Source organism: Anopheles nili, chromosome 2 (assembly GCF_943737925.1).
Source record: "Anopheles nili chromosome 2, idAnoNiliSN_F5_01, whole genome shotgun sequence".
Taxonomy (NCBI): domain Eukaryota; kingdom Metazoa; phylum Arthropoda; class Insecta; order Diptera; family Culicidae; genus Anopheles; species Anopheles nili.
This window is the reverse complement of record NC_071291.1, coordinates 10,025,867-10,045,631: the sequence shown is the minus strand read 5'-3', so window position 1 is coordinate 10,045,631 and position 19,765 is coordinate 10,025,867. Positions and strand designations below refer to the sequence as shown.

Genomic DNA, 19,765 nt, shown 5'->3' with positions numbered 1-19,765 from the left:
CACTCTCGATCACCGTGCTCGGTAATCCTCTTCGACGCGGGTTGACAGCTGGCAGCTAAAGGACGCGTGGCTCAAAATGCCTCCCGTCCAGTAGGGTTGTGCAAAAAAAGAAGCGCCGTTCGTCGAAGAACGTACGTACGGACGAGATGTGGAACGACAAATGTGTCGTCGGCGTTTCGTACGCACACTCACCAACGCACCGATACGCACACGCTTAGCAACGGTAAATTGAGCAAACGTCAAAGCAGGCGTTGATAATTGGGTTTCCCGAGGAAATGGCATAGAATTATCTGCACCGCAAATTGTTAGTTTCCTTTGCTGATTGTATCGAATTAAACGCATCCCGAGCGCCTACACATATTCACCGTCCAAGAAACACGAGAAGGTTCAATTACTTTTAGTGAGGTAAACAAGCTTCACGGTATTTATCCTTTACCATGCGAAACATGCCTGCAAGTATTTATCTTCGGATTCGGACTTGTTTGGGGCTGAGAATTTGCTTGGAATTTGTTGAGCAACATTCGTTTTGTACCAAGTCGAACTGCCTGCTGTACACAAAGTTCCGTTAATCCATAGCATAGCAACAGTACACGATTCCGTAGCGTGTGCTTACTGGTATACGATTTTCAAGTCAATTTAATTAAACTCGCTTTCCAACCCTAATTCCGTGATCCCCATGTATTGCTTCTTTCGCTGCTGCTATTGCTACTGCTCGCAAGTTACTGGGTCTTTGCGAAGATTAAGCTGCTGCTGGCTGCTACCGTGTGTAGCTCAGTAGTTATCGTCTATTCCGTAAGCCATCTTGTACCAACCGGGCAGCTGAACAGTCACTCTCCGGAGCACTCGATGTCGAGTCCCGGCAAACGCCTTATGGCCAGCATCATATAGGCCGAGCCGTTGAGACGGCATCAAATGAAGTGCTTTCAATCTCTGCCTTCTTGCTGGTGGTGCCCTACTCGAAGTATCCCGCACGCTTCGTATGTATGTAAACAGTACTTGTCCTGGAAAAAAATACCCAGCAGCAGTGGCGTTAGCATGCTTCAGAGTCACCCCTGCGGCTCGTACCAACGCGGCTATGCATACAGTACACCGATAAAAGCACCCTACCAGCGAGTTTAGTGCCACGGTGGGGTGATTGTTGGAGTACCCCCGGGGCACGGAAAACAGACGCTGCACCACAATCCATTGATCTAGACGAGCCCCTCGGCTAGCTCATTATTATCCTCGAAAGGAGAACGCGCCTCAATAACGCCACCCACCAGCAAAGCAGGGTCTTTCACTGGAAATCCTAACGCAACGACCCCCTTCCGGTGGATATCGTTTTACGATCCGAGACCACCCGTGGCAATTTCCTCCGGTCAATGAGGACTGGATGCTCCATTGGAAAAAGCCATGAAAAGACGCCACCCAACCAAACCTGCTCGTTCAGCTAAAAAAGCTCCCGCTGTCATCACGAACATTCGGGCGAAACGTCGATTCGGACCAGCTGGGTAACATCTGCACCCTCGTCGCTTGTATGAGGATGGATTGCCCAAAAATCGATCGTCACAAATTAGCACCTAATTTGTGACCACTAGAGCCACGAGCGGTCAGCAATTTGGCAAGTTCGCTCGTTCCCCTCGGCGGTGAGGAAAGATTGATGGTTGAGATTCGATTATTCGAGCGGTTCGGCGGTATCAGATTTCGTTGATAGTGACATAGGCATCGCTTGACATCGAAACGGAGGAACCAAAACCGAAACAACTGCTATTGAATCGTAATTAGGAGCCAAAAAAATAACCACGACAAATGGGGACCGAATTGTCGATGATGGATTGCTGATTTCATTTTTCTCGCCACTCGTGAGAATTCTTTTGCTAAACGATGTGATGAAATTATAACAATGCGTTATTGCAAAACTTTTTTTAGTATGAAGTAATAACTCCTCACAAAAGAGCTGTTTTTAAATGTTACTGCATTTTAAAATTACAATAAAAAGCCATCAGCATAAAATCTAGGATCAAAGAGTGTGTAAAAGAGCTAAAATTGCAACACATTTCCACGACATCAATCATGTTTCGTATATATCACGCCGGCAACGAAGTTATTACTTTATATGGTACCAGCAAGCCATCTAGGCCACTCTAGCAGCAATGAAATGATACTTGATAGCTTTGTCACTTTGACCCCGGATTGAGCACTCGATCAAAAACACGAACCCAACAAAAACTCATGCTCCACAACGTTTTACGACAATGCAGCTAACGAATGCAAAGTAAAAGGAGTTTTAGAGAAAATCACAAACTCGCAAGCAAAAAAAAAAATAAAACTCCTCTGTCCCATCTCGAACCGCATGAGTTGTGCGTCCTTTTACGATCCAAAGTTAAACGTCAGCCAGTTCGCGCACGCGGTGTCTACGAATGTATGGTACGCGAGGAAAATCGACAGCCGGGTGCGCGGCTATAAAATTGCATTGTGTGAATAAATTTGCATTTTCCACAGACGGAGCCGAACGGAGCGTGCCCAAAAAGTTCAACAAATGAGTTCAACGCAAGCATGATCGCAATGTTTGCCCTTCGCTACGCTTTGGGAAGGGCTACAGCTGGCAAAAGCATGCACAAATGCGCTGTGATTTGTTCATTTTCGCCAAATTTTATTTGTATTGACTTTTTTTAAATTTCTCACAAATATCCAAGCAATCATTATGCCCGTTGACATACTTTTTTACCCGTACCCGACATAATTTTAGAAGCGTATCAAATTCTGGCATATTTTCAAAGGGTTTCCAAAAAAACGCTCTCTATTATGTTGCGAAAATACCTAAATACTTTGTTCACCAACCGGGGCCGCATTGCCGGTTGTTTCCCAAGTGGGGCTCACGAAAGTGTCGATGATGTCCCATCACGGTGCTCATTACGTTTAATTATCATCGTTTTCATGACGAGAGCTGATTCAAAGTGGGTGAATTTTACTCGTTTGGTTCGTGCACATAGCCAAATGCATATGATGAACCACAGGCCCTAGCATACACTTGCTGGCCTTCGATAGCGAATCTGCTTAGCAACGCTACTCACATCCGATCGGCAATAATAATTACCCGTACCAGGGAAAGGGTGGACGATAACGTTCACGCGAGTCTACCGGACACAATGTCGCTGGTTTTTAACGACTTTTATCGAGCCTGACCGTGATCGAGCTTGCGGGTGTGGTCGAAATCTATCGCCCTTGGACAACCGGGACGGAGCATAAATACGGCAGGGCACCCTGCTAATACGTGCACGTGAAGGTGATAAATAGCACCCTTCGTTGATGCCGTACGCCTACGGTGAGGTCATTCAATTTTCGCCGATGGCCCTCGAGGGTGTGCATTATCGTATGGGCTTGCTGATTATAAGAAACTACCCTTAAATACCGACACAGTCTCATCGGACCAAAGGGGTCTGTTCCAAAATAAGGCGGCAGGTTGTCTGCCGTTTGTCTATCGCTCGCCCTTGGTGTGACCTTGGGCATACGGTGGTAGACGCAACCGTAAACAACGCGTCCGTGTGGAATTTCGGTCCAGGGTGCGGACTTATGTCGATACTATCTCCATCTTGATAGTCGCGCTGAGCACGTGTTTGCGGAAATAAAACCGTTCGGCATACGGTTACGGCGTAGGGGGCTCAAAAGCTGTGATTGGGTGAGTTTATGTGCACGAGTGCAGTTCTGCCGGGCGATCGGATACACATTCCGATAATAAGCCACTCCCTAACGATCAGTTAAAGCTAGGTTAGGCCTTCCATTCGAACTCATCTGACCAGATAGCCCCGAGCCGATGGCTTTGTAAAATAGCTCTTCCTCCTATTCCCACTCTGATCATTGTCCGCTGGTTACGATTTCAGATGCGATAATGCGGCCATGGCACTGCGCGGTTGGCGACTGTTCGGGGTGGCCGGCACCATACTGGTGTACGTCGGCGGTATACTGTTCCTATCGTTCGTGAGCCTGCAAGGACCGCAGCAGAAGCGCGGCGTGCATGGACCACGTGGTTACGGCGAGTTCGAGACGCTACGCAACCGGGACCTGGGTCTGATGGGCAAAAAGCCCCCGCTGCAGTGGTGCACGGAGCTGCACTACCTGGACGCACCGGTTCGAGTCCCTCGTAAGCCACCCAAGCTGCTGCAAACCTTTCCCGGTCATTTCGTGAAGAAGTTCAGCGTGTACAACTACCACGCTGGCAGCAACAACCAGAACCTACACTCAGCGCCGGCAGGACCAGCCGACGGGAGCGATGGGGCCAATCCGGCCAGCTCCTCACACCCGGGACGGCCTCCTAGCGGCGAGCCATCTAGTGATAAGCTAGCGGATAGTGATAGCGTAAGCAGACGAAAAGCGAAAGAGCGACACGGGACACCGGAGTTGACGGCGCTCGTGTCCTTTCCCGGGAGTGGAAACACCTGGCTGCGGTATCTATTGCAGCAGGCGACCGGTAAGAGGACCCTCCGGAGCCTTAACCAGTTCCGGGACAAGCGCCAATTACTGATTCTCCGAACTTGCTTCACTTTCCGCAGGCATCCTGACCGGTAGCGTGTACAAAGACTATGGGCTTCTGAAAAGCGGCTTCCCGGCGGAGAGTGTCGCCAATTCCTCGGTAAGTCTGATTGCGTGGTCACAGCAATAAGCATGATTAGTTGAGGTTAGCTGAATTGGGAACCTATGTGCACTATACTCACAGCCTTTCCTTTGCTCCCATTCCCCCAGGTGCTGGTGGTTAAAACGCACGAATGGGGCCCACATGCCTGGACCCCGTACTCCAAAGCGATTCTTCTGATACGAGACCCGGAACGGGCCATTCTGGCGGAGTTCAACCGCCAGTCCGGTGGTCACGTTGGTTTTGCCTCGCCCGACCGTTACCGTAGGACCAAGGGTCGATGTAAGTGCCAGCAGTTCGTCCTGAGCTGGTGTGTTGAGCACTCTAATTCTGACCACCGCTTTCTGCTTTCAGATTGGACTCAATTTGTAAAAAATAAACTTTGGGCATGGGAACAAACGAACCTCTCGTGGGCGAAAAATTTCACCGGTGAGGTTAAGCTAGTCTTCTACGACGATCTGGTCGAAAACGTCGAAGGTACACTACGCAGTATTCTCAAGTTTCTGAATTACTCCACGGAGGAGGTACGTTGGGAGTCGACCACGTGGTTTTGCTGGGGGAGACGGTTGAGCGAGATCTAACACCTTTTGCCTTTGTTTGCCTACTGCCGATTGCAGGAACTGCTGGCGTGCGCCCTGATGCGGAAGGAAGGTATCTACCGGCGCAAGAAACGCATCCTTCAGTTCGATCCGTACAGTCCTGCCATGCACGCGGCTATCGACGAAAAGCGAGCCGAAGTGTATGCAGCACTCGGACGCTACGACGCACAGTGAGAGAGGCTGAGGTGGATGGTGCTGTTGAAATTTATGGGATATTTTTTATCGTTCCTTTCCATTAGTTTTGCACCTGGCTTGTTGCAGTTGCCGTGAGGTTACAGAAACGAGTCGTTCATATAGTATATTGTACAAATCGATTAGGGACGCTTTAAGGAAGCGAAAGAGAAACTCAACCCAACTAACCCGCCAGAATGAACCGAAGTATATCTTTTCTAACTTTCCGCTCAAACGGTACGTTACTGCAAACGAAATGATTGCATTTTTGCAACAGGTTGGCCTGGCAACGAAAAAGAGCAAGGTTGTGTTCAGTTTTCCAGCCACTTTTTCCCATTTGTTACTGTAATTTTCGAAACATTATGCTAGTCAGCGAGGTTTGCGTTGCGGTAAAAAAAACCGTACAGCCAGCCAAACCAACAGTAAGTTGCAAAACGTCTTATTGTACTCGGTATCATATAGGACGCGGCTCAGCAACACACAGCAATGCGCTGGTAAACTTAAAAACAAATATTACAGTCAGATTTAGAACAAAGCTGTAGACGCTGTATGAAACTGGTAAGACTTTTAGAATCAAGCTAGGAACAAAATAGCTACAACATAAGCGTACACATAGAGGCAGCATGCGTGTTTGTAGAAGAATGTATGCGAATTTTACTATCACCGCGTTATGCAAGTAACAGCCGTGCACAGCCTAAGAAGATGGAGAATATTACGATATAAATCACCATGCAACGATTAGTATCTTGTATCATGTGGTGTAACAGAAACTAACACAATGTATGATAGCATTGGGCTGGTGTAAACGAATGTGCATTATGTGTAGACACCAGAGTAAAAGCAGACCGGAATAAAATTATTTAGAAGTGTTACAATAGTGCTAATATCGAAATTATATCCGAAACGAAATGGGAAAAGGTACCTTACGTAAAGTGCTTGTAAAAGCAAACCGGGAACGCATATTCGTGGCTCAGAAAATCAGGGTCCCGAAGATATGTAAGACAACGATGTTCAATTTCAATGAAAAATGAATTTCAGAGAATCTATATTTTTGATTTTCCTGATTTATCCAGTGCATATTTTACTTACTTGGCTCTTAGCTAGTCAGCTGCAAGAAAACCCGGAACTGTTCTCGTTCGAAACTAACATCTGCTTCACTAATCCATGACATCTCAACGCCTTGTACTCTGCTTATATTACATCACAATTAATGGCCCAAAACTACTTCACAGACTAGGTTGCCTGGTTCACTGCACTAAGGCAATCATATAAAACACAGGGCTAATCAAAGTAGCCACTCTGCCATTTTACCACTCTTATTTCTACTTTGATCTCACTAGATTAACCAATTCACAAACGATAACTTAACCTCACTTATTCAATTTTCAACATCTCAAGTAATTTGGCCATTTCACTATTTTCAACACATTTTATTGCAGCCTGCTACTTCACGCAGGCCAAAAACAAACGAACGACGCGAAAAGCGGACACCCGTGCTTACTGAAGAATGTTGGGCTTCGGGATTAAGGGTTTACCGTTAGATCCTTGCTGTTCTGATGCTGGCACAGATTGGTTATGAACGACTAAGTATGTTTGCTTTAATAAGTATAATTATGATTTGTGTACATGTTTTTCAAGACCTATTTACTGTTCGTTGGTCTAGATATAGGTTTATCTATTTAAAAAACACTATTTTATCTCATTTTAGCTATAAATTCGTTCTAAGCACAGCCTCTGCGCGGACTACCTACAACAAGACACGTGAACTGCACACCTGCGTATAAACACGCGTCAACTCAAACGTCAAGCGACGTAGTGGAGCATAAATCGTGGAACAACATTTAACGAACAGCGTTCGCGTAACTAGTACGAATGGTGTGTAATCGGCCTCATAATGTAAATTGCATCGATAAGTTTTTTTTGTCCGCACGGAATGCAATACTCACCGATTGATTTCAAAATTATTTGTCCCACCATCCGACTACATTCTGTCAAACCGTCACACGCGGGCCAACCTGCAACTCTGCGATTGCTTTGACAAGTGAAAGCCGTGTGTGTGTGAACGTACCAGGAGAAGAAAGAGGTCAACGAACCGAACGGAGGTCTTCGGCAAACCTAGCGAATGCCACCCTCCCACCCGCTGTCTGCTGACGAACGTGCGAAACGACCGATGAAGAGACCGATCGCTGCTCCATTCGCATTCGTGGAACGTTTTTTGGCCAGTTAAGCCCTGCAGCCAAGTCAAACGCAAGTCCCGGCGACGACGTCGTAGTACTTCCGTCGTCGATTGGTAGGACGGTGTCGACCCCAAAAGGGCACCCGCGGGAGCTGCATAACCTCGATAGTGATAATCATCCAAGTGATGGTGTAGTGCATACGCAGTGCGTTCTCTTTACGGCGAATTCTAACTGCTCGGTGCAGTGGCGAAAGCGAGACAGAGCACCGTGTCCCATTGCCCTCCCCCCACGGGCAGAGTGTAGGGAGAGAGTGCATGCAAGTACTGTGCGCAAAAATAAAGCGCACAATTGGTGACGTATCGGATAGTAGTTTGTTGTTCCGCTGGCACCCGGACCCGTTTCGTCATCGGGTGCAGGCAACCAGGAACGGTGGTGGTCCGTGGGTCGGTAGATCGCGCGAGCGAGGTGAATAAATTTGACATTTATTTGTTATTGACCTGCGCGGGGTGCATGGGTGTGTGCGAGAACGTTTAGCGCGCACCGAAGGCAACCAGCCCATGTAGCACACCACGGTAACCTTCTAGGCCGCAGTGTACAAGGCGCCACCATTGGAACAACGGCACGAAAAGGCTGAGGAGCGACGCTAACTCACCCGCCCGACCGCTCGAGGTCACCGCACGTGCACACGGTAGAGCGAGAGGTACGCAACGCAGCGGTCAGTGCAAGCGAGAGCGAGAGCGAGACACGCCGCTCGACGGTGACGGAGGACACCGAACCAACAACGTCAACAACAGCAACCAAGCAAGGCCTCCTTAACTAAGCCTTCGATGATGACGACGACGACGACGGCTGCTACGACGAGTACAAGCGCATAGAAGAGCGCAATCTGTCTGCGTGGAAAGTGCCTTCACGCGAAAGGGCCTCCCCATTGGGCGGTCGCTGTTACTTTTGCCCTCGGACCGGACCGGGATTAGAAGGCAACATTACCCAGGCCACAAAAAAACATCCCCGAGCGAACACAAACGCAAACACACACACACGCACACGTATCGTTATCGACGCAAAACTGCCTCCTTGGATGCCGCCGTTGCCACGGTGTTTACTTCGCTGGTGTTGTCTCGGTTCCTAGTGCGTTTTTTGTTGTTGTTGCTGCTGTTGGTCGATTCGTTACGTCGCCAGTGCGCCAGTGCGCCATTTGTTTGGCTCGTGCAATTCGAGTGCGACGCGATATATTTCTGCGCGTTTGTGTCAAATTCATCCCCTTTCGGAAGCGCGCACCGCGTGAGTGGCGAAAAAGTGTTGACGTTTGTAAATATCGCGATATACCCCGCACGTACCAATCCCGTCTCCCGGGCTCGTGTGGTTCGCAGAAAAACGTGATTTGTGAGGGTTCCAGAGCGCTTGCGAAACCCGCCAACGTGTGTGTGTGCGTGTGTGTCCGTGTGCCCGTGGCAATTGGTGGTGCCAAGTGAAAGTATACCCTCCCTCCCTTTTTCCCCGTGCGTAGGGTCGTGATCGTGGGAGTCGCGTGAATAAGGAAAGGCCAAACCCGCACGAAAGGCGCGCGCGCGCTCACGTGGCGCAGAGAAGGCGCGCGTTTTTTTTTGCTTTCGCGCAATGATCCGCGCGAACGCCGGAGGAGCCACACACGCCCGACCGACCGTTTGACGCGCATCCCCCTCACAAGCCCCCCCCCCTCTCTCTCTCTGCCCTTCCGCCAACCGCCATGAGTGTGAGCAGGCAGGACAATGACGCAAGAAGAAGTGCTGCCACCGCCAAATCGGTTCGAATCCTGCTGCCGTCTGTGTCTGTCGCCCGCCGACGACGAGCCTAACCGTGGCCTGATCCCGTTGCTACATCCTGACGGACCCGGTAGCGGATGTCACCGGACCGAACGGCTCACCGAGATGATCCTGGAGTGCACCTCGATTCAGGTGAGCCCCGCGAGTTGCGTGTTTGTGTGTGTGCGGTGTGTGTGCGCGCGCGCGCCAGCCAGTCCAAGGACACGTGGGGAGCGTGAACGTGCGCGAGGCGCATTCGAGTCTCCTTCGCCGTCGAGGTTAACTAGCCGCGTGTGCACGCGCGCCCTGCGCATTCTCTTTGTGCTGCGCTGAGTGCAATGCCGATGATGATGATGATGATGATGATGATGACGATGGCGACGGCGACGAAGAGCGAGGGTGGTGGGTGGTGGTGGCGAGTTTGCTAGCGACCTCCCGCTCGACCGTTCACCCGCTCCGTCATGGCCACACCGCGCGACACACATCGCACAAAAGCCCACCCCCTCCCTCCCACACACACACACCTTCTGCCTCTCCCACCACCCCATCAGACAGACTTTGTTTCGCTGTGCATTTTTCATGAAACTCGCGCGCTCTTCTAACCGCTTCTCTTCGTTATGCCCCCGTTGCGTTTGCTCTCGCACTGCGTTTCTCACTCACTCTCTCTCTCTCTCTCTCTCTCTCACTCTCTCACTCACTCGTAGATAACCTTGGAGGAGGACTACTCGGCGAAGGTCTGCGAAAACTGTGTCGACACGCTCGACAAATTTTATCAGTACCGGATGCGCTGTCTCGTCAACGATCAGATGCTTCGGGCGGAGCGGCTCCGCCATCCGGGACTAGGGAAGAGAACCAGCAACAACAACAACTACAACAACAATGAGGATGACCGCGGTCGCGCTACCGAAGGTGACGAGAAGGTAACTTCACCCGTGCATCGACCGGGAAGCGGGGAAAGTAGCCAACAGCATCTGTCGTCCCCAACGGTGCCGGAGATTCGCATTAAATCGGAACCATTGCCCGTGGATCGAGCGGCGGGTGAAGAGGAAGGAGACGGTCGGCGGGACCACAGTGTACCACCACCGGTGGCGGCGGCGGCGGCGGCGACTGAAACCGAAGGTGGTCCGTCCTCGATACTGCGCAGCATCTTGTTGCAGGCACGCGATTCCACCACGAGTAAATCGTCACCGAATACGGAACCGGAATCGCCACGGCACACGCCACATCCGTTCACGTACGCTTCACCACCCGCACCACCGTCGGAAAGCGGTCGCTTACAAGGCGACGAACATGAGGAGGATGACGTTAAGCCATCGCTTCTGCAACAGATGCTCCTGCAACAGCAGCAACAGCAACAGCAGCAGCAGCAGCAACAGAGTCCTTCGCCGACTAACGTGCGATCGTCGCCAGCGAAACCCATCGATGGTGCGATTGGTCGTGACGAAAAACCTCCAGTGAGTGGATCATCATCCGCCACTGGTTCTTCGTCCTTGCTGAAGCGCATGCTGCTCGATGGCAGCGGAACCGCCACAATCGCGTCACCAGCGGAACCACGTGTCCTGCCTGGAACGGGATCACCCTTAGAGGGAACGAGCTGCAAGCAGCAGCACACCAAGCCTGAGCCACCAAGTGCCACCCACTCCCCGTCACCACCGGTGTCCGGTCGGGCGGGGGACGAAGAAGTGCCTTCGACCGAAACTCCCTTAGCCTCGCAGCTCCGCTCGATACTGCTCCAACACCGAGCGGCCGCAATGATGCGTCCCGAGTCCGCATCGGACTTGGCTTCCGAGCGATGCCAGCAGAAACCGGTAATCGCCAGCGATCAGTCGGCGGGCCTCGAAAAGCCGGAGGTGTCGTACGTGCGAAGTCTGTTCCTGCGCAACGATTCGGATTCCGAAAGTGAACCGCCTCCGGTCGAGGATCAGCGCGAGATGCTGCTGTACGCAATGTTCCAGGAGCTGCGCGCACGCCACCAACAGCAGCAACAGGAACACTCGGGACCTCAGGCTGGGTTCTCGTCCGATTCAGACGACTCGGACGATCTGCCTCAGGACTACCGGCTGCCGAGCGTGCGTCGTCGCAGTACGGATTCGGCCGAATCACGCACCAAACGCCGACGGATGGAGTATCCTTGTCTGTTGTGCGGTGGAACGTTTGCTGGCCGCACTAAACTCGTGCTGCACATGCGCACGCACATGATGCTGGGCGGTTCACCGGCTGACGGAAGTTTTTCGGCATCCGCTGCCTCCGGAGGTGCGATTCCGTCACCACTGCCCGGCTTACCGTCCGTTCCGCCAGGGTCCACCGGTGGTGGGCTGGTTCCGTCGCTGACCAACGGAGGGACGGCACCATCATCCGGAGTTGGCGATGTGAAGGATGGCATTGTGTCTCCGCTTGCCGCACGACTGGCAGCGACCCCGTTCCGGCACGATCAGCTGGGCGATGTGACGGGGACGGGCACGGGCGGGAACGAAGACGAAATCGATGCGCTAGAACGGCGCTCGTACGCGTGCTACATTTGCGGCGCGGACCAAAACAACCTGCACCAGCTCAAGGAGCACCTGCTGATGGCACACCAGGACCGGATACGGTCGCGGGGGCGTACGAGGGAGCGCCAGAAAACGTCGATTGCGTGCGAGATCTGCCAGCGGCAGTTTCGCAGCCAGTTCGCGTACGGTGAGCACATGCGGACGCACACCGGCGAGCGGCCGTTTCCGTGCGACCAGTGTGATAAGCGGTTCCCGCGCCGGTTTCAACTGCTAGGCCATTTGTATAACGTCCACAAGCAGTCCTGGGTGGCGGACGAATCGAAAGCCAAGTTCGCGAAAAAGTGAACCAAACCTGTCCTCTTACTCCCCCACATCTCCTCCTCGTTCCTATTGCCAACCGCAGGTGCAAGGACACGAATTTTACTATGCCTTAAGGATAAAGGAAGATTTTTTTTCGCTAGACTAAAAAATGTCTGAGACATGATTATATTTTGTTTTGTTCGTAGTTTAATTGTTGGTAGTTATACAAAAGCTATAGTATACTTATACAAATAACATTTTTAACAAAAATGCCTTCGTGTCTTCGAACTTTCCTCAACGTTTGTTTGCAAATCTAATGCATCCGAACACGCCCAACAATCCGTATCAAATTTTTGAAAAGGTTTTCGAGTTCCATCGGGGCGCACAGCGAATAAATCAATATTCTTTTGATTCTTCCAATACTATCCGTTTCAGATGGTTTGAAAACCACGACCAAGGTTCACATATGTCGGCTAGCCGTTCATCGGTCTGTCACAAAGCGCTGAAATGAACACCACGTGGATGAATTCGAATTTGGTTGTTTTACGGTGATAATATTGTCAACAAAATTCATTGTGTGTGGTGGAGCAGGTACCGTACATTGCTCGGGGCTTGAAACATAGTTTCGATGGTTTTAAAAGCGGACACTTTATCAAGTGCACTCGCGTTAACTTTTGTAAAATATCTGCATTTTCGAATAGTCTAGCAAGTATCAATTTGAGGGCAGTATGTTTTCAATTTGACGTTTGTTGTATCGTAGTATGTGTACGAGGGATTGTTTTGGTCGGCATTTGGCTTGAGTTCTGTTATTTCTTTAACAAACAGACGCGTGTTTTCAGCATTTCTTTTACCAATGGATCTACTTTATTCGTTTGCAAAAAATCCCAATCGAAGAGATAAATAATGCGTCGCCAAGGGAACCTTTTGATGTGCTAAAGTGCGTTCTGGGTGACAGACGATCAAAAAGAAATATCGGCTGCGCGTGTTCGATTTGTAAACAACATTCCGACGACGGCAACAAAAAAACATAACAGAGGAAATAAAGTTCGACGACACCGTCGTGCATTTTACGAACGATACGCTACGTCTATGTCTGGAAGAAGGCGAAAATGGAGCATGGCACGTTGTAAGTTGGGCTCGATTTCTGCAAGGATAACCACATGATAGCTAATCGTCTCTGTCGCTCATTCTTTTTAGTGCTCAAGATTTTTTCTGCCGATTGTGCGCATCGGAAGGAGTTGTAATACACCCTCTCTTCCCACCGGGAGACGACGACCCGAAGGATGAGCTGGTGCGAATGATAGAGGTGCTGACGTCGGTACACCTTGTGCAAACGAGTGATGCCGGAGCCGTGATATGCGATAAATGCTTGCAGATGTTAGACTTGTTCTGCAGATTCCGTGAGGAATGTCTGCGTCAAGATGTGCTCATACGCAGCAAACGTACGCTGCTTGCCGAGGAGCTGGAAATGCAACGTCAGCAGTTACATCAGCTACAGGAACAGCTATTACTTAGGCAGCAGCAGGAAGTGTCCCAGCTGCAACTCGTTCCGTTGCTAAAACAGGAAACCGACGAAGGAGAGACTGATAGTATACAACAGGTGATAGCAGAAGGCTCAGAAGAGATCGTGTGTACCCCAACCACGCCACTGTTTATAGCTACAGACGCCTGCCAGAATGAGTACGAGGAACAGAACAAATACCATCAGATTCTAGTCACGGAGAACACCACGGCTGAGGTTGAACCGATTCTGCACCAATACGTTGGTACGCATGAGGCCATACAAACTTCCGATCTCAACGGTGGATCCTATACAACGCCTGGTATAGCGATGTTTTCCCAGATGGATACACTATCGTTTTCGGTACAAGTAGACGAAACGTCACTGGAAGGTACACCAGCTACCGTCAGTGGAACGGTAGTATGTAATACGGGTCACTCTTCGCCGAGTGTGGCTCGTCGGAGAAAACGAATGGCCAAACCGAACTTCAAAAAACCACCGCCTGCATGTGACCATTGTCAGGAGAACTTTGCTACTTATTACGAGTTCCATCAGCACATGAACCAGCATCACGCCTGGGACAAAACCAGTCGATGCTCGCTGGCCTGCGATCCCTGCCAGATGCGGTTCACAAAGTCCTACAACCTGAAACGCCATATGTATGAAGTCCACGGTGAGCAACCATTGGGTCTAACGGTGATCGCGTGCGAGGACTGTGGCAAGCGATTCCTGCGTAACGACATGCTGGAACGACACGTCGCCAAAGTTCACCGGAACAAGAAAAAAGTAAAAGTCATTGCCATATAAATGCCATGATTAGGTTTTCTCGAATGTAAGAGCATGTACTTTAAATTGTCCATTGGTATGCGATAAGCATTTCTCATTAGTACTAGCGGGTTGCAAAGTAGAAGGCAGGGACTAGTATATAGCCACTGTACAAAGGGAAACAAGCATTTCAAACGCCACATCGAAGTGTGATCAGCAGAAGTATTGATTTTGTTAATTTCAAAGAATTTACATCATCGTCCATCTCAACACCCAAGGGCAGCATCTCTCCGGAACGCCACCGAAATACGAAAATGTCCATCGTCGGCAGTAAAGATTTATCGAAACAACGGATGTTTTTCTTCAGAATGTTTGAAACAATTTAATTTAGATGAAAATTTCGTTTGATATACGAATAGCATTAAAAAGTAACCGGAGTTCATGACAGTATTAAAGCGAATCAAAAGAATCAGTCGGGTTTGGGCATGAAAAGCATTTAAAATTATTTGAATAAAATCATTCCTAATATTCCTTGTCGCATCTACCCCTAATTATCGCTCTCTTAACCAGATTCATCAATCGAGTGTGTCAGAAAACGAGTAATATTGTGCCGCATGAAGCAACGGGTACTGTTGGAAATGATGCCCATCACAATGATAGGTCAAGTTAGGTTCTGATGATATGCTGCTCTCGCGTGTCTGGCTCATCCTTTCGAATGTCGCGCATGTTGTACAGAATCCAATCCAGGTAAAAAGCCACATTCGTGTACACATCAGGAAGTGCCGGATCACAGTCCCGGGAGCCGAAGGACAGCAAACCTTGCAAAAAGTGTCGCTCTCGCCTGCCAAAGGTCTGCAGCGTCTGCAATGGAGCTCCTGAAAGCATCTTATCGCACGGACCGGTATGATTGGCAGACAGCATGTTGGCACAGATCTGTGTGTGAATTTTGCGTAACGGAGAACCTATGGCGTTGTAGCGCTCCTGGCAGTTGACCGAGTTGAGGTATGTCGGCTGTTTGTGAACCATTCGGTTTCCACCAGCGATTAAACCACCCAGAACGAACATTTCAGGCTTGTAGCTACGCGTTTCTACCGTGATGGGCAGACAGATCGGTCTCACGTTCGGTTGGCTTATGTTGGCGGGCTGAGCGAGCTCCACAAGCCCCAGATCGTTCATTATACCGAGTCTGTTGTAGTCCGGACGAATGTAGATTCTGTTGATCGGTAAAATCTGAACAGCCGGGGCGCATTTTATCGTCCCATTTCGTTCAATGCAGTCCGTGTCCGTCGATATATCAAAATCGCCCAATCGAACCGTGCGCCTGTTAAGGGAGTGAGTTTGATAGAGTCCCTTGAGCAACGATTAGAGTGTGTTGTAGACAGTGAAATACTTACTCCATACCATCGTTGTGGTTTAAGCAATGTGCAGGTCCTACGACGTACCATTCGCTGATCAGCGTCACCATACACAGAGATTGCATCGTCGATCGGCCAGGAATTTTCACCTCAAGCACACCGATCCATGGGTAGCTAAAGAAGTCATCATTCGAACCATCCGTGTACGGACTAATGCCGCAGATGTTAAAGTTTAACAATCGTAGTTTGCGCGTATTATCCTCCAAAATCGGATCGTTGAGAGCGGACGCTTCCGTTGGTGTGACGAAATGTTTGATCCAGCTGCTATACTTAGCCACATCGGTGAAAACGGTGTACTTGGTGCCATCACACAGTCCTACATTTTCCCGCAGCGGCATAAACGACACGATCCCCCGCACGTACCAAATGTCCGACAGCTCGAAAAACATACCGCCTCCACTGTCTCCATTGCAGGCGCTCACACCAGGACGACCACCGCCGCAGTACATGTCACCGGTCAGGGAAGCACCATACACCTGACGATCGCTAGCGATGCATGTCCACGAGTCAACAACGGCAATGGCAGCCTGACGGAGGTAGTCCGACACGCGATCATGCTCCGTGAGCCCAAATCCAACCACCGTACCATTCTTGCCCACGATCAGGTCTATATTCTCCTCCATGTTCCATAGACACACCGGTTGAATGTACTTCGTCATCGTGATGTCGGTGGCCAGTTTGATCAGTGCGATGTCGTCTACGACAGAGTTGGGACTAAAGCCCGGGTGAGGGATCAATTGCGCAGCCACATGTTCCTGCGAGTGTGCGCTAGCTTCCGATAGCTGGTTGCGGCCAAGCTGCACCGACAACTGGTCCACTTTCATGAGTCCCCGCGAGCCGTACAGACAGTGAGCCGCTGATAACACAACAGAACCACAGTTAGCACCAGGAACCATTAGAATCAGGAACCTCAAAGTTCAAAGACGATCGTACATACCTGTAAGGATCGTGTTGTGATCGATGATGGAACCACCGCAGACGTAATTGTACTCTGCTCCTTCTCGGTGGTAGATGGCTGTGTGCCATGGCCAAAAACCTTCCTTAGTTTCCGTGCCATGTTGCACTAAGTATACGGTTTTAATCTTCCTTTCGCCACACTCTAGAAGGGCGATCGTTTGTGCGATCGTCAACACACAGAACGTCACGAGACACGCGTTAACTTTCCATGCTGTGAGCGACATCTTTAGTTTGCTCGGGGGATTCCCCGGCTACCACAATCCGAATTACGAAAATCCGGCTACGAATGAGTTCTCTGCTGCCGAGAACCGTACACGACCAGTGGGAATCAGCGTCTGGGGCGAAACTGACAATAAATCTTGCTGTTCAGTGATCCTCCTATCAGTGCCAATTGAGCCAGGGAGAAGAAATCACGGAGAAGAACCGCATAGTCCACATTTTACTCACGCTGCAATGCCGCATTCGTGGTGAGTAGAGAATTCGATTTCAGTTTCTTTGGTTCTCGAAGATGAGCCGGGGATTTACATTTCCTTGGGATGTAGGTTGATATTTTTTTACCAGGCAGATTTACATATGCGATGAATGTTTATTTTTTATGTTGGCTATTTTCATTTTTGTTGTAGTAAAGACGAAAAAGTCAATAAAGTTAGTTTAAAAATTATATCAATGTTCACGACTGTGCTAAACCTATATACTGCTAATGTAAAAAATGCTCTCGCGTGTCTGGCTCATCCTTTCGAATGTCGCGCATGTTGTACAGAATCCAATCCAGGTAAAAAGCCACATTCGTGTACACATCAGGAAGTGCCGGATCACAGTCCCGGGAGCCGAAGGACAGCAAACCTTGCAAAAAGTGTCGCTCTCGCCTGCCAAAGGTCTGCAGCGTCTGCAATGGAGCTCCTGAAAGCATCTTATCGCACGGACCGGTATGATTGGCAGACAGCATGTTGGCACAGATCTGTGTGTGAATTTTGCGTAACGGAGAACCTATGGCGTTGTAGCGCTCCTGGCAGTTGACCGAGTTGAGGTATGTCGGCTGTTTGTGAACCATTCGGTTTCCACCAGCGATTAAACCACCCAGAACGAACATTTCAGGCTTGTAGCTACGCGTTTCTACCGTGATGGGCAGACAGATCGGTCTCACGTTCGGTTGGCTTATGTTGGCGGGCTGAGCGAGCTCCACAAGCCCCAGATCGTTCATTATACCGAGTCTGTTGTAGTCCGGACGAATGTAGATTCTGTTGATCGGTAAAATCTGAACAGCCGGGGCGCATTTTATCGTCCCATTTCGTTCAATGCAGTCCGTGTCCGTCGATATATCAAAATCGCCCAATCGAACCGTGCGCCTGTTAAGGGAGTGAGTTTGATAGAGTCCCTTGAGCAACGATTAGAGTGTGTTGTAGACAGTGAAATACTTACTCCATACCATCGTTGTGGTTTAAGCAATGTGCAGGTCCTACGACGTACCATTCGCTGATCAGCGTCACCATACACAGAGATTGCATCGTCGATCGGCCAGGAATTTTCACCTCAAGCACACCGATCCATGGGTAGCTAAAGAAGTCATCATTCGAACCATCCGTGTACGGACTAATGCCGCAGATGTTAAAGTTTAACAATCGTAGTTTGCGCGTATTATCCTCCAAAATCGGATCGTTGAGAGCGGACGCTTCCGTTGGTGTGACGAAATGTTTGATCCAGCTGCTATACTTAGCCACATCGGTGAAAACGGTGTACTTGGTGCCATCACACAGTCCTACATTTTCCCGCAGCGGCATAAACGACACGATCCCCCGCACGTACCAAATGTCCGACAGCTCGAAAAACATACCGCCTCCACTGTCTCCATTGCAGGCGCTCACACCAGGACGACCACCGCCGCAGTACATGTCACCGGTCAGGGAAGCACCATACACCTGACGATCGCTAGCGATGCATGTCCACGAGTCAACAACGGCAATGGCAGCCTGACGGAGGTAGTCCGACACGCGATCATGCTCCGTGAGCCCAAATCCAACCACCGTACCATTCTTGCCCACGATCAGGTCTATATTCTCCTCCATGTTCCATAGACACACCGGTTGAATGTACTTCGTCATCGTGATGTCGGTGGCCAGTTTGATCAGTGCGATGTCGTCTACGACAGAGTTGGGACTAAAGCCCGGGTGAGGGATCAATTGCGCAGCCACATGTTCCTGCGAGTGTGCGCTAGCTTCCGATAGCTGGTTGCGGCCAAGCTGCACCGACAACTGGTCCACTTTCATGAGTCCCCGCGAGCCGTACAGACAGTGAGCCGCTGATAACACAACAGAACCACAGTTAGCACCAGGAACCATTAGAATCAGGAACCTCAAAGTTCAAAGACGATCGTACATACCTGTAAGGATCGTGTTGTGATCGATGATGGAACCACCGCAGACGTAATTGTACTCTGCTCCTTCTCGGTGGTAGATGGCTGTGTGCCATGGCCAAAAACCTTCCTTAGTTTCCGTGCCATGTTGCACTAAGTATACGGTTTTAATCTTCCTTTCGCCACACTCTAGAAGGGCGATCGTTTGTGCGATCGTCAACACACAGAACGTCACGAGACACGCGTTAACTTTCCATGCTGTGAGCGACATCTTTAGTTTGCTCGGGGGATTCCCCGGCTACCACAATCCGAATTACGAAAATCCGGCTACGAATGAGTTCTCTGCTGCCGAGAACCGTACACGACCAGTGGGAATCAGCGTCTGGGGCGAAACTGACAATAAATCTTGCTGTTCAGTGATCCTCCTATCAGTGCCAATTGAGCCAGGGAGAAGAAATCACGGAGAAGAACCGCAAAGTTCACATTTTACTCACGCTGCAATGCCGCATTCGTGGTGAGTAGAGAATTCGATTTCAGTTTCTTTGGTTCTCGAAGATGAGCCGGGGATTTACATTTCTTTGGGGTGTAGGTTGATATTTTTTTACCAGGCAGATTTACATATGCGATGAATGTTTATTTTTTATGTTGGCT

At 49.9% G+C, this 19,765-nt stretch overlaps 4 protein-coding genes across 4 annotated transcripts; 3 read left to right on the top strand and 1 right to left on the bottom strand.

Annotated features, from left to right (window-relative positions):
• Positions 1 to 3,876: 3,876 nt before the first annotated feature.
• Positions 3,877 to 6,245, top strand: LOC128731207 (WSCD family member AGAP003962). The gene is made up of 5 exons (XM_053824312.1): positions 3,877 to 4,447; positions 4,530 to 4,609; positions 4,720 to 4,891; positions 4,964 to 5,133; positions 5,227 to 6,245. Exons 1-5 carry the CDS (start codon positions 3,877 to 3,879, stop codon positions 5,380 to 5,382), a joined length of 1,149 nt encoding a protein of 382 aa, XP_053680287.1. The 3' UTR covers positions 5,383 to 6,245.
• Positions 6,246 to 9,304: 3,059 nt separating this feature from the next.
• On the top strand, positions 9,305 to 12,338 carry LOC128731676 (zinc finger protein 574-like). Its single transcript, XM_053824808.1, has 2 exons — positions 9,305 to 9,490; positions 10,042 to 12,338. Exons 1-2 carry the CDS (start codon positions 9,305 to 9,307, stop codon positions 12,169 to 12,171), a joined length of 2,316 nt encoding a protein of 771 aa, XP_053680783.1. The 3' UTR covers positions 12,172 to 12,338.
• An 897-nt stretch (positions 12,339 to 13,235) lies between these two features.
• On the top strand, positions 13,236 to 14,934 carry LOC128720088 (myc-associated zinc finger protein-like). The gene is made up of 2 exons (XM_053813733.1): positions 13,236 to 13,252; positions 13,324 to 14,934. The coding sequence occupies exons 1-2, from the start codon at positions 13,236 to 13,238 to the stop codon at positions 14,432 to 14,434; spliced, it is 1,128 nt and encodes a 375-aa protein (XP_053669708.1). The 3' UTR covers positions 14,435 to 14,934.
• A 124-nt stretch (positions 14,935 to 15,058) lies between these two features.
• LOC128721971 (transmembrane protease serine 9-like) lies at positions 15,059 to 19,385 on the bottom strand. Its single transcript, XM_053815782.1, has 7 exons — positions 19,142 to 19,385; positions 18,184 to 19,060; positions 17,478 to 18,110; positions 17,079 to 17,142; positions 16,745 to 17,015; positions 15,787 to 16,663; positions 15,059 to 15,713 (listed from the first exon to the last, which is right to left on the bottom strand). Exons 1-7 carry the CDS (start codon positions 19,383 to 19,385, stop codon positions 15,059 to 15,061), a joined length of 3,621 nt encoding a protein of 1,206 aa, XP_053671757.1.
• Positions 19,386 to 19,765: the final 380 nt, after the last annotated feature.

What these genes read in the sequence shown, in the direction of transcription:
- LOC128731207 (XM_053824312.1), top strand. Translation starts at nt 3,877, where the DNA reads ATGGCACTGCGCGGTTGGCGACTGTTCGGGGTGGCCGGCACCATACTG. An exon ending in TCTATTGCAGCAGGCGACCG is followed by an intron (nt 4,448 to 4,529) that starts GTAAGAGGACCC and finishes CACTTTCCGCAG; the next exon opens with GCATCCTGACCGGTAGCGTG. An exon ending in CCGTAGGACCAAGGGTCGAT is followed by an intron (nt 4,892 to 4,963) that starts GTAAGTGCCAGC and finishes TTCTGCTTTCAG; the next exon opens with ATTGGACTCAATTTGTAAAA.
- LOC128731676 (XM_053824808.1), top strand. Translation starts at nt 9,305, where the DNA reads ATGACGCAAGAAGAAGTGCTGCCACCGCCAAATCGGTTCGAATCCTGC. An exon ending in TGGAGTGCACCTCGATTCAG is followed by an intron (nt 9,491 to 10,041) that starts GTGAGCCCCGCG and finishes ACTCACTCGTAG; the next exon opens with ATAACCTTGGAGGAGGACTA.
- LOC128721971 (XM_053815782.1), bottom strand. Translation starts at nt 19,385, where the DNA reads ATGTCGCTCACAGCATGGAAAGTTAACGCGTGTCTCGTGACGTTCTGT. An exon ending in GATGAGCCAGACACGCGAGA is followed by an intron (nt 17,143 to 17,477) that starts GCATTTTTTACA and finishes TGGCACTGATAG; the next exon opens with GAGGATCACTGAACAGCAAG. An exon ending in AACCACAACGATGGTATGGA is followed by an intron (nt 15,714 to 15,786) that starts GTAAGTATTTCA and finishes CTCCCTTAACAG; the next exon opens with GCGCACGGTTCGATTGGGCG.